The sequence below is a fragment of the Mirounga angustirostris genome, unplaced genomic scaffold, assembly GCF_029215605.1.
Source record: "Mirounga angustirostris isolate CCGP_5_RB_7025 unplaced genomic scaffold, mMirAng1.0.hap1 SCAF_9, whole genome shotgun sequence".
NCBI classification, from domain to species: domain Eukaryota; kingdom Metazoa; phylum Chordata; class Mammalia; order Carnivora; family Phocidae; genus Mirounga; species Mirounga angustirostris.
Genome location: NW_026991717.1, coordinates 53,949,614 through 53,964,164, shown reverse-complemented (window position 1 = coordinate 53,964,164; position 14,551 = coordinate 53,949,614). Strand labels below are relative to the sequence as shown.

The 14,551-nt window shown below is 39.7% G+C and overlaps 1 protein-coding gene across 1 annotated transcript in view; it reads right to left on the bottom strand.

Annotated features, from left to right (window-relative positions):
* The window catches only part of USP50 (ubiquitin specific peptidase 50), a 33,737-nt gene that overhangs the window by 12,567 nt on the left and 6,619 nt on the right, over nt 1-14,551 (bottom strand). The window contains exon 6 of the mRNA XM_064570487.1: nt 11,425-11,557. Within this exon, the coding sequence (XP_064426557.1) occupies nt 11,425-11,557 (133 nt within the window). The remainder of the gene's footprint in view (nt 1-11,424; nt 11,558-14,551) is intronic.

Below are 14,551 nucleotides of genomic sequence, written 5' to 3'. Positions count from 1 at the left end.
TAACAAACATAAAGGAACTAATTGATAATAATATAATAATAGTAAAGGACTTTAACACCCCTCTTACATCAATGGACACATTATCTAAACAGAAAATCAACAAGAAAACAATGGCTTTGAATGATGACACAATGGACCAGATGGATTCACCAGATATATTCAAACATTCCATCCTAAGACATCAGACTACACATTCTTTTCAAGTACACAAGGAACATTCTCCATAATAGATCACATGTTAGGCCACAAAACAAGTCTTGACAAATTCAAGAAGATCAAAGCATACCATGCATCTTTTCTGACCACAACGCTATCAAACTAGAAATTAACAAGAAAGACTCTGGAAAGAGCACAAATACGTGGAAGTTAAATAACATGCTAGTACACACTGAGTGGGTCAACCAAGAAATCAAAGAAATAAAAAGTTACATGGAAACAAATGAATATGAAAACAAAATGATCTAAAATCTTTGGGATGCAGCAAAAGCAGTTCTAAGAGGGAAGTTTATAGCGCTACAGGGCTACCTCAAGAAGCAAGAAAAAGCTCAAAAACCTAACTTTAGGCCAAAAGGAGCTAGAAAAAGAAGAACAAGTACAACCCCAAAACAGCAGAAGGAGGGAAATAATAAAGATTAGAGCAGAAATAAATGATAAACTAAAAAAACAATAGGACAGAACAATGAAACCAGGTGCTGATTCTTTGAAAAGATAACATAATTGATAAACCTCTAGCAAGACTCATCGAAAAAAAGATAGAACCAAATACTAACAAAAGAGGAGAAATAACACCACAGAAATACAAACAATTGTAACAGAATATTATGAAAAATCTATATGCCAACAAATTGGACAGCATAGAAGAAATGGATAAATATCTAGAAACATATAACCTACCAAAGCTAAAGAAGAAGAAATAGAAAATTTGAACAGATCCATCACCAGCAATGAAATTGAAGCAGTAACCAAAAAACTCCCCAAAAAACTGAAGTCCAGGACCAGATGGCTTCACAGGTGAATTCTACCAAACATGTAAAGAAGAGCTAATGTCATTCTTCTTGAACTAGTCCAAAAAATCCAAGAGGAAGGAAAATGTCCAAATTCATTCTATGAGACCAGTATCACCTTGATACCAAAATCAGATTAAAACACACACACACACACACACACAGAACTACAGGCCAATATCTTTCATGAATATAGATCCAAAAATCCCCAACAAAATATTAGCAAACCAAATCAAACAGCTTATTAAAAAAATCATTTACCACAAACAAGTGGGATTTATTTTTTTTTTTAAGATTTTATTATTTGACAGAGAGAGAGCACAAGTAGGCAGAGCGGCAGGCAGAGGGAGAGGGAGAAGCAGGCTCTCTACTGAGCAGGGAGCCTGATGTGGGGCATCATCACAGGACCCTGGGATCATGACCTGAGCTGAAGGCAGACGCTTAACCAACTGAGCCATCCAGGCGCCCCACAAGTGGGATTTCATATTAGGATGCAAGGGTGGTTCAATATTTACAAAACAATGTGATACATTTCATTAATAAGATAAACAATAAAAACCGTATGATCATTCCAATAGATATAGAAAAAGCGTTTGACAAAGTACAATATTCATTCATGATAAAAACACTCTGCAAAGTAGGTCTAGAGGGAACAATAATCTTAACATAATAAATGCCATAAATGAAAACCCAGAGTCAGCATCATTCTCAGTGGGGACAACCTGAGAGTTTTCCCCCTAAGATCAGGAACAAGACAAGAATGTCCACTCTCACCACTTTTATTCAACATAGTACTGGAAGTCCTAGCCACAGAAATTAGACAACATAAAGAAATAAAAGTCATCCAAATTTGTAAGGAAGAAGTAAAACTCTGCAGATGACATGTAGAAAACCCTAATCACTCAAAAAACTAAAGACCAAAAAGCTACTAGAACTGATAAATGATTTCAGTAAAGTTGCAGGATATAAAATCAATGTACAGAAATCTGTTGCATTCCTATACACTAATAATGAGGCAGAATACAGTGAAATTAAGAAAACAATTCCATTTACAATTGCACCAGAACTATAAAATATCTAGGAATAAACTTAACCAAAGAGGTGAAAGACCTGTACTCTGAAAACTATAAAACACTGATGAAAGAAATTTAAGACAATGCAAAGAAATGGAAAGACATTCCATGCTCATGGATTAGAAGAACAAATATTGCTAAAATGTCTATGCTACCTAGAATAAGCTATACATTCAATGCAATTCCTATCAAAATACCATCAACTTTTTTCACAGAGTTGGAAGAAATAATCCTAAAATTTGTATGGAACCAGAAAAGACCCCGAATAACCAAAGGAATGTTGAAAAAGAAAACCAAAGCTGGTGTCATCACAATCCCAGACTTCAAGCTCTATTACAAAGCTGTAATCATCAAGACAGTCTGGTACTGGCACAAAAAGAGACACATAGATCGATGGAAGAGAATAGAGAGCCCAGAAATGGACCCTCAACTCTAAGGTCAACTAATCTTTGACAAAACAGGAAAGAATATCCAATGGAAAAAAGAGAGGCTCTTCAACAAATAATGTTGGGAAAACTAGACAGCCACATGCAGAATGAAACTGGCCCATTTCCTTACACCACACACAAAAAAATAGACTCAAAATGGATGAAAGACCTAAATGTGAGACAGGAATCCATCAAAATCCTAGAGGAGAACACAGGCAGCAACCTCTGTGACCTCAGCCAAGGCAACTTCTTGCTGGACACGTCTCCAAAGGCAAGGAAACAAAGGTAAAAATGAACTCTTGGGACTTCATCAAGATAAAAAGCTTTTGCACAGCAAAGGAAACAGTCAACAAAACCAAAAGACAACCAACAGAATGGGAGAAGATATTTGCAAATGACATATCAGAGAAAGGGCTAGTATCCAAAATCTATAAAGAACTTATCAAACTCAATACCCAAAGAACAAATAATCCAATCAAGAAAAGGGCAGAAGACATGAACAGACATTTCTGCAAAGATGACATCCAAATGGCCAACAGACACATGAAAATGTGCTCAACATCACTCAGTATCAGGCAAATACAAATCAAAACCTCAATGAGATACAATCTCACACCAGTCAGGATGGCTAAAATTAACAAGTCAGGAAACGACAGATGTTGGCGGGGATGCGGAGAAAAGGAAACCCTCCTACACTGTTGGTGGGAATGCAAGCTGGTGCAGCCACTCTGGAAAACAGTATGGAGGTTCCTCAAAAAGTTGAAAATGAAAAAAAAAAAAGAAAAAGTTGAAAATGGAGCTACCCTACAATCCAGCAATTGCACTACTAGGGATTTACCCAAAGATACAGATGTAAAATGAAGGGGCACCTGCACCCCAATGTTTATAGCAGCAATGTTCACAATAGCCAAACTATAGAAAAAGCCCAGATGTCCAATGACAGATGAATGGATAAAGAAGATGTGGCATAGAGATGCCTGGGTGGCTTAGTCGGTTAGGCAGCTGCCTTTGGCTCAGGTCATGATCCCAGGGTCCTGGGATTGAGTCCCGCATCGGGCTCCTTGCTCAGCAGGGAGCCTGCTTCTCCCTCTTCTTCTCTGCTCCCCCTGCTTCTGCTCTCGCTCTCTTACAAATAAATAAAATCTTTAAAAAAAGATACACACACACACACACAATTGAATACTACTCAGCTATCAAAAAAATGAAATCTTGCCATTTGCAACGACGTGGATGGAACTAGAGGGTATTATGCTAAGCAAAATGAGTCAATCAGAGAAAGACAAGTATCACATGATCTCACTCATCTGTGGAATTTAAAAAACAAAACAGAGGATCATGGGGAAGGGAGGAAAAAAATAAAACAAGACGAAATCAGAGAGGGAGAAAAACCATAAGAGACTCTTAATCATAGGAAACAAATTGAGCGCTGCTGGAGGGGAGGGGAGTGGGGGGATGGGGTAACTGGGTGATGGACATTAAGGAGGGCATGTGATGTAATGAGTACTGGGTATTTTATAAGACTGATGAATCACTGGCCTCTACCTCTGAAACTAATAATACATTACATGTTAATTAATTGAATTTAAATAAAAATTTTAAAAATAATGACCAAATAGTATTTATCCCAGCAATGCAAGTGTAGTAAAATTAGAAAATCTTTAAATGTAATTGACCATATTAACAGATTATAAAGGATTCAGGAAAACCATAGCATCTCAATTATTGTTGGAAAAAAAGTTTAATGAAATTCAATACCTTTACAAACATGCACAAAACTGTTAGCAAAACCAGAATAGAAGGAACAATCCATACCCTGATAAAGTGTAGCTACTAAAAAGCTACAGCAAGCATCATTGTTAATTGTTCTCTTTAAAATGAAGGAAAAAAAGATTCCAATACAGTTCTTTCAACCATCAATTAGTCAAACAAACAACAGTAGAGATAGCTTTGAATAACACAAGTTTAACTTCCATGACATAAGGAAGCTGGATCCTAATAAATAGAAATACACAAGCCTCAACACATGTAAAAGAATTTGTCTTATACAGATCATAATCTTTTAACACAATAAAACTAGCAGTCAATGCAAAAAAGATATATAATACAAAAATAATATGGTTCAGGGAGCAGAGTGGGTCAGGTATTATAGGTGAGTTGATAGCTCATCTATAATGCTGGGTAATGGATGCATTAGGGTTCCTTATATTGTCCTCTCTATTTTGTGTTTGAAGAGTTCTATAATTAAAAAGGTGGTAGGCAGTGAAAATACTTTCTAGAGAAACATCTGTAGTTTTAAATGCTTATATGTGAAAGAACAGACTGAATGTTAATGAACTAAGCTCCCAGTTTAAAACAGTAAGAGAATGAACCCAAGAAAAGTGGAAAAAGATAATAAAATTAGAAGATCAATGAACCACAAAACAAAGATATAAGGAGAATCAAAAAATCAAAAGTTGGTTCTTTGAAAAGACTTCAACAATATAGACATTAATAAGATAGATCAAGAAAAAAATACAAAGCAATGGTAAAATTAGTACATTATTTAGTACATAAAATTAGTACATTATTTAGTACATAAAATTAGAAATGAAAAAAAGGTACAGATATCTAAAGATCCAGCAGAAATTTTAAATTTGGGGGGGGGCACCTGGGTGGCTCAGTCATTAAGCGTCTGCCTTCAGCTCAGGTCATGATCCCGGGGTCCTGGGATCGAGTCCCACATCGGGCTGCCTGCTCAGCGGGAAGCCTGCTTCTCCCTCTCCCACTCCCCCTGCTTGTGTTCCTGCTCTTGTTCTCTCTCTCTCTCTCTGAGAAAGAAAAAGAACATTTTTTTAAAATTTTTTTTAAGATTTTATTTATTTGCGAGAGAGAGAATGAGAGACAGAGAGCATGAGAGGGAGGAGGATCAGAGGGAGAAGCAGACTCCCTGCTGAGCAGGGAGCCTGATGTGGGACTCGATCCCGGGACTCCAGGATCATGACCTGAGCCAAAGGCAGTCGCTTAACCAACTGAGCCACCCAGGCACCCGAAAAAGAAAATTTTTTAACACCCTAAAAAAGTTATGCCAGAAAACTGAACACTCTGATGAAATGGACAAATACTCAGAAAATTCTAACTTATCAAACGGATGGAAGAAGAAAATACAAAGCCTGTATAGACCTACAAGCATTAAAGAAATTGTACCAGGAGTTAACAATCACCCCTCAAAGGGAAGTGCATGCCCAGGTGGGCTTACAGGTGAGTTCTATCAATCCTTCAAGAAACTTACCACAGCCTTACACAAACTTCTGTACAAAAGGAAGAAAAGCTCCTCTAACTCATGAGGTCAGTTTAACCTTGATACTTGTACTAGACAAAGGGTATAAGGAAGAAAAGCAGAGATAACGCTCATTCAAGAGATTATTGCAAAATCCTAAAGTGTGGTAAACCAAATCAAGCAAAATACATCTCAGATAATAATGACCAAACAGTATTTACCCCAGCAGTACAAGGGTAGTAAAAGTAAAGGGAAGTTAGAACATCTATAAATATAATTCAACATATGAACAGATTAAAAAGGGTTCAGGAGGGCCATTTCTCAATTATTGTAGAGACAAAGATTTAATAAAATTCACTACCTTTACAAACATGCACAAAAAGTGTTAGCAAAACCAAAATAGAAGGAAGTATCAATAACCTGATTAAGTATCGCTACTAAAACACAGCAAGCATAATCCTTGACTATTCCCTTTAAAAATGAAGAAAAAAGGGGTACTCACTCAAGATAGCGATGTAGAATCGTGCGCTCACCTCCTCCCAGGGACTCACCAAAAACCAACAGGGCTTGCATCCGTGAGACCCACAAGGCTATAACAAGCTATAACGGCTCTTCAAGTGTTCAGACTCACCTGTCCCAGGGTGCAACACAGAGGCAGCCAATTGAGAGGTGCCCAGGCTTTACGTGAATGAGGCTCATCTGCTAATTTTAGACCACTGGCCTGCGTTAAGGGCAGGCATCTAATTCAGCACACATGGGGAGTCCTGCAGGCCTGTGGGAGCCATCTTCACATCCCCCTCTGCCATGCTCCAGAGTGCTAACGTCTCCCAGAGTGGAGCTGGTTTCTGTGAATGCCATCCAAGGGATTCCCCATAACTGCCTAGCTCTGGTGGCCGGGGGAGCTTGTGTTCCTGGGTCCTACAGGATTACAACAATCAGAGAGACAGTTCCTGGCAAGCTATCACCCCCAAGACACTGGACAGACAGCAGAATGAGACACACCCCCAGTCTTTCTGTGAAAGAGGCCTATTTGCTTGTCCTGGGGCTTCATGAAGCCCGAGGAGAAGGCTTTAGGTTTGGCACACCTAGACGAGGGGCCAACAGAGGTGCTGTCGAGGCTCTAGGCTGGTAGATGCCATCTTTGTGTTCTCCCTCTGCCTTGCTACAACTTACTGGTATCTCCCACAAGGGAGGTTTTACATTCATCTGGGGTCCTGATTTTTCTGACTGTGGCCCAAGGAACACCTCCAGATTGCCTTGGCTTTGGTGGTCAGCAAGCCTTTATGCATGTGGTCCCACAGAACTGTATGTATATATTGGCATACTTTAAAAGCTGCTGCCTGAGGGCCTGTTTTCCAGTATGTCTAAATCTAGCTGCTGACCAAGATCCTCCCTTTTGGGACATTTAACACACCCTCAACTACTGGAAACCATCAAAAATAAAATAGGCTGCTTGGACAACACAAAGGGTTGACGGCATGAATGAACGTTGCATAATTTTGAGTGATAAGAGCCAGACACAAAAGAGTACATGCTGTATGATCCTATTTCCATAAAGCACAAAAGCTGGCAAAACCTACCCTGTCAGGAGTCAGTGGTTTGCCTGACTAGAATTGGGCGCAAGGCTAGTTAGGATATTAGTGATGGCCTACCTGAACTGTATTCTGGTTCCATGGGTCAGTCCACTTTTTGAAAATTCATTGAGTTTTACATTTGTGATATGGCTTTTTCTACGTATGTATGTTTTACTTCAATAAAAAGTTTACTTTTTTAAAAAAATGAAGAAATAGGGGCACCTGGGTGGCTCAGTCAGTTCAGCGTCTGCCTTCAGCTCAGGTCATGATCCCAGGACCCTGGGATCAAGCCCCGCATAGGGCTCCCTGCTCTGCAGGGAGCCTGCTTCTCCCTCTGCCCCTGCCTCTCTCTCTGTCTCTCATGAATAAATATTTAAAAAAAAAAAAGAAAAGAAACAAATTATTAGTATCTTATACAAACTGTGCTGAACAGAATAGAATGGCCAATGCCTTTTATGAGGCTAGAATAAGGCCCAAAACAAAAACAAGAAGACAGTATGAGAAAGTTAGATTAGTTTCTCAATTGCAAAAATAAATACAAAAATGTAAAAACACTTTTAGCCAAAAAAAAAAAAAAAACTCAGGTAGAAAATCAATGTCATTTGCTATGTTAATAAAGGAAAGATTTAGGTAAGATATCCTTAAAATGTCATCTGGGAAAACATACACACATACACACAGATATCTATATATAAACAAAGTTTCATGTGTCAGCATATGGCAATGCATTCTATAAAACCGTAAAAGCAAAATACTGGCAACACCTAAGTGCCCAGCAACAGGAGAAACAATAAATAGATACAATGGATTACTAAAAGCGGTTACAATGACTGTACTAAAGCTAATGTATCATGTGGATGAATATAAAAATAACATGAGGGGAAAAAGTCACAGAAGAATATGTCCAGTATGATACCATATGTATAAAACATGCAAAACAATCCTACATAGCATGTATAGACACATACATGCGTCACAAAGTATGAAAGAGTGCATAGAAATAATACACCCCAAATTCAGAACAGTGGTTACAACAGGGAGTGGAAGGCAGTGGGATCATTAAACATACACACAATTTTATCTAGGATATTTTATTCTTTTTTTTTTAAGATTTTATTTATTTATTTGAGAGAGAGAGAATGAGAGACAGAGAGCATGAGAGGGGGTAGGGTCAGAGGGAGAAGCAGGCTCCCTGCTGAGCGGGGAGCCCGATGCGGGACTTGATCCCCGGACCCTGGGATCATGACCTGAGCCAAAGGCAGTCGTTTAACCAACTGAGCCACCCAGGCGCCCCTAGGATATTTTATTCTTAACATTGGTGGAGGGTAATGTGAATACTTACTGTGTTTTCTGTTCCTGAAATATTTCAAAATTTTAAAGTCTTTTTTTAATTTTTTTTTTAAGATTTTATTTATTTATTTGACAGAGAGAGAGAGAGCACAAGTAGGCAGAGTGGCAGGCAGAGGGAGAGGGAGAAGCAGACTCCCCGCCGAACAGGGAGCCCTTAGATGGCTTGATCCCAGGACCTGGGGATCATGACCCAAGCCGAAGGCAGATGCCCAACTGACTAAGCCACCCAGGCATCCCTAAAAAGTCTTTCTAAAAACCAATCACTTGAAGAGGGTTGAAGGAAGTAAATACTGTTAGCATATGTTTGCTACTTTCAAATATTTGAAGGAACATCATGTATAAGAAAAAAAAAAGAATGTTTCATTTTGCTAACATGTATGTACAAGTATTTAACTGTAAAGCCACATACATACTGTTATCTGTATGTTATTATACTATATATTGTTGTAACTCTATGTTATTACTGTTATTACTACAAAGCACAGAATTAGGACAAACAAGAAATTACAGGAGGAAGGCAGATATATATTAACTATTAGAGGCAGCATAATGGAGTAATGAGAACGGGACTGTCTGGGGGGTCAGCATGCCTCGCTTCAGACCTTGGCTCTGCCCTTTGTAGGCGATATGAGTGAGGCAGATTATTGAACCCCTCTGTGCTGTTCTCCAGCCTGTAAAATGGGGATAATAATAGTGCTTACCTCACAGGGCTATATAAGGATTAAATGATTCTTTGCAAAGTGCTTAGAACGGTGCCCGGTACATAGCAAGCCCTATACGTTTGTAAAATAAATCAAACAAACCTGGCAGGTAAAGAGCCCGCCTTGTAAAGCAGTAAGCTCTTCTTCAAGGGCTCCTGCAAAGGCTGGGAATATATCGGTTTGGGGTCTAGCACACTTCTCAAACTCCAATATGCATTCGGATCACGTGGAGATCTTGCTAAAATCCATGTTCTGAGTCAGTAAGCCTCGGGGGGAGCCTGAAAATCTTTACTTCGGAGAGGTGGTGCCAGGGCTCCTGCCGACTACAGCTTGAGGAGCAGAACTCAAGGCCTTTCCCTGTGGCCGGACATCATAGCTTCAAAGATGCTTAGTTCTTATTGCCAGTCCATCATCAACTGACAGTTGATTCTAAATTCTAAATTCTAAATCTATTTCTCTTTCAAAACCAACTTTTGGCCCCTCAATTAGCTGATAATAATTTAAACACTAAAAGGATTACAAAATTTTTTTTTTTTAAGATTTTATTTATTTATTTGACAGAGAGAGACACAGCGAGAAAGGGAACACGAGCAGGGGGAGTGGGAGCGGGAGAAGCAGGCTTCCCGCCGAGCAGGGAGCCCGATGTGGGACTCGATCCCAGGACCCTGGGATCATGACCTGAGCCGAAGGCAGACGCTTAACCGACTGAGCCAGCCAGGCATCCCAGGATTACAAATTTATAGGAGGCTTGGGGTGACTCTATACAAATGTTTATCTTCCCTTAATGTAGGTAATTACATACTTTTTTTTTTTTTTAAGATTTATTTATTTATTTGACACAGAGAGAGAGACAGCTACAGTGGGAACACAAGCAGGGGGAGCAGGAGAGAAGCAGGCTTCTGGCTGAGCAGGGAGCCCCATGCGGGGCTCGATCCCAGGACCCTGGGATCATGACCTGAGCCGAAGGCAGACGCTTAAGGACTGAGCCACTCAGGTGCCCCCATACTTTTTTTTTTTAAAACAAATTCAGCTTTCTGTCTTTTGGATTTTCTTAAAGAAGAAACACATAATGAGAAATGTAAACAGTGAAATACAGGGGAGGCGGTTCCTGTGTCATTTTGGAATCCACAGTAGAGTCTAAATTTGATGTGATAGAGAGGAGGATGTCACTTTAGATCTCCAGTAGGGAAGTGAGAGAAGGAAAAGCTCCTGTGAGGGCAGGATAAATGAGAAAGAAGGGGAATGTCAAGGCTTGAAGTAAGAAGGAAAAATAAAGGAGGATCATTTTTTAAAGTTTGAAGGTATGGTTGAGATGTGAAAGAGGTTAAAGAGTGGGACTAACATTTTATAATGTATTAATTCAACAAGCTGAATAGGCAGATGAGACTTGGGTGTATCAGAGGATCCTGGCAAAGCATATGGGCTCTGGTGGGAGCCCTCCCATCTGCTGTGCGCCCTGCTGGACCTCCAGGTTCTAAAGACTGTTAACACCATGATCCAGAATGGAAACCCGGAGAATGGCTTCGTGCTTGGGGCTGTTTGACGTTGTGGGGAGTTCTGGGTGATTTGGTCTGAATTATACTCCGTGCTTTCTTTCCTTCAGGGAATCCTCAATAATGATGGTTGACTTAGAACCAAAGGAAACCCCCCCAGAGTTTCCTTAGGACTAGATGCACACAGGCAGTGACTCCTCTGGGACTATTCCATGTGGAGTGTCAGGGGGCTTTGGCCATAAGTGGCTCATGAATATTCAACATAAAGCTATCGATACTAACTTCTGCTGCCCCCATAGCCTAATTTGCAAATGCCCCCAGATCTGAAATAACCAATGAGTGGAGGGAAAGTGAGGAGTCCAGGGACAGGACATTTTATTTTTCCATTATTCTACCATTTGAAGTCAACACAGAAAGTTCCAGGCTCTATATTTTGCCTTAAAAAGAATATAGGAGAAGTGAGGGAAAGATGAGAGTAGGCATTCAAGTAGATAATGCTACAGTTTTCTTTAAATTTGTGCTATTTTAAATAGTATTTTACTCACCACCACTGCACAGAGGTTATATTTAGGGTGTTTCCGAAAAACTGGACAAATGTAAGGAGTAAGGTCCAAGTTAATGAGTGGGTAATGAATATCTGTTCTCAATTTCCTTTTCATTGTACCCAGAATGTCAAATCTGGAGAGAGAATAAATGTGCGAAATATAAAGTAAGTTTGTAAACCACTCGTGAATGAAGTCTACATACCTTGGTAAATTCCAACTACAGTTAAAAGTAACTTCTTGGAAAGAATTTGGCACAGACCTATACATAATTTTTTTCTTATCTATGTATTTATAATATGCACATCCACAAACATCACCCGAAATGAGACTGGGTGTGCCAGGGGTGTGGGTCAGGGGGTGAGATGGTACAGAGTCAATCCTGTGAGAGAAGATGGAGACAAAGCCAGGCTTGGCATCAGGGAGTAGAAATCACATTGACTGACTCAGCTTTTCCTTATCTTGATTTTAGCACATGTTGTCTCGGCAGTGTCCTGTTTCCCAGCTCTGAGGTTTTAATATATCTTTAATAAGATAAAATTCTCTGAAAATCTTGTCACATTCTCTATTTGCTATATAGATCAGCAGTTCCCAAATCTGAACTCATATGAGAATGACCCTGGAGCTTTTTAAAAAATGAATTATGGTGGCACCTGGGCGGCTCAGTCAGTTAAGCTTCTAACTCATGGTTTTGGCACAGGTCATGATCTCAGGGTTGGGAGATTGAGCCCCACGTTGCACTCTGAGCTGGATGTGGAATCTGCTTAAGATGCTCTCTCTCTCTCCCTTTCCCTCTGCCTCTACCCCTCTAAATAAATAAATAAACAAACAAACAAACAAATAAATAAATAAATGTTCATGGCCCCCCCAAGTGTTAGTATGAGAAAAAAAAATGTTTAAATATATAAAAATGGGGAAGGATTGTTCTAGATTAAGAGACAAAAGAGACAGCCAAATGCAGGGTATGACCCTCAAATGGATACTGGATTAGAAGTTATGAAAGGCATTTTTAAGATGAGGGAATTTAGACATGGACTGGATCTTAGGTGATGGGAAATTATTAAATTTCTAGAGCATGATAATGGTGTTGTGATTATGTAGAAGAATGTCCTTGTACTCAGGTGATACATGCTGAAGTATGTGTGTATGTATGTATGTATTTCTTTATTTTAAAGATTTTATTTATTTATTTATTTGACAAAGAGACAGAGAGCACAAGTAGGCAGAGTGGCAGGCAGAGGGAGAGGGAGAAGCAGGCTCCCTGCAGAGCAAGGAGCCCAATGTGGGGCTCGATCCCAGGACCCTGGTATCATGACCTGAGCCAAACGCAGCTGCTTAACCGACTGAGCCACCCAGGTGCCCCTTTGCTGAAGTATTTAAGCATGAAATGCCATGGTGTTTGCTTCTTACTTCAGATGTTCAGCTAATAAAATGGAAGGGATGAAGGAAAGGAGGGAGGGAGGTGGAGAGAGACAGACAGAGGGAAAGGAAATGTGGCAAAGTGTCACCAATACTAATGAAGATTCTATGGCATATGGATATTTATTATATATCCTTTCAATTTTTCTGTAGATTTGAAGGTTTTTTAAATAAAAATGGGGGGGGCGCCTGGGTGGCTCAGTCGGTTAAGCATCTTGCCTTCAGCTCAGGTCATGATCTCAGGGTACTGGGATCGAGTCCCACATCGGACTCCCTGCTCAGTGGGAGTCTTCTTCTCCTTCTCCTTCTCCCTCTTCCCCTGCTCCTGTTCTTTCTCTCTCTCTCAAATAAATAAATAAAAATCTTTTTTTAAAAGACCACATTAAAAAAATAATAAAAATAAAATAAAATAAAATAAAAATGGGGTATTAAAAAATTAAAATCATGATGCTTAGAATTCACCTCAAACCTGTGGAATCAGAATTCCCAAGGGCGGGGCCAGGGAATTTATTTTTTAAAGAGCCCTCGAAGGAAGTGCCAAATGTCCATCAATGGACCAATAAAAAAGCAAAATATGATATAGACACAATGGAATATTACTCAGTTCATAAGAAGAAATGAACTTCCAGTACACATCAAACATGGATGAACATTGAAAACATATTCTAAGTGAAATGGGCCAGTAAAAAGGACAAACATCGTATGATTCCATGTACACGAAGCACCTAGAATAGGCAAGTTTATAGACACAGAAAGTAGATTAGAGATTATCAGGGGCTGCGGGGGGAGGAGCAATGGGGAATTATGGCTTAATGGTTGCAGACTTTTTCTTTGGAGCAATGAAAAAGTTTTAGAAGTGATTGTCACACAACATTGTGAATGTAATGAATGCCAATGAATTAAACACTTAAAATGGTTGGGGGTTGAAAATGGTAGAAAGGGGTCATGACACAAAGAACTTGGGAAGCCTCTAGAAGCTGGAAAGGGAAGGCATCAGATTCTTCTCTAGAAAGGAATGCAGCCCTACAGACACTTTGATTTTAGCCTTGTGGAAACCCACATTAGACTTTTAACTACCAAACTGTAAGGTGACCACCAAAAACGTTAAAATGCCAAGATTGTTGGGAAGGTAGTGGAATAGGAGGATCCAAAGATCATGTCATTCCCTGGACACACACCTAGATAACAGCCACATCAGAGCAACTAACTCAGAAAATGACCCAAAGCCTGGCATTCTAGACTTTCCACAGTTAACTGTAGAGAGGAGGCCACAGGGAAAAGGGTAAGAGGGGTGGAGTCCCAGCAGGGAACCGAACTTTCCAGGAGACTAACCACACATGGGAGGGACACCACATACACAAACACAGAGGACCACCCTCCACACCAGGCTCCCCAGACACAGGGGCCTGCGCTGGGAAGATGAGTCCACACAATATTTGGCTTTGAAAACAAAAAAAAAGCCAACTACTGATGGGGAGAAGATATTTGCAAGTAATTTATCCAATACAGGATTAGTATCCAAAATATATAAAGAACGTATACAACTCACCCAAAAAAACAAATAATCCAGGGACTCTGGCTGGCTCAGTCAGTAGAGCATGGGAGTCTTGGTCTCAGGGTAGAGTTTACTTAAAACAAAACAAAACAAAACAAAATAATCCCATTAAAAAAGGGCAGAGGACCTGAAGAAACATTTCTCCAAAGAAGACAT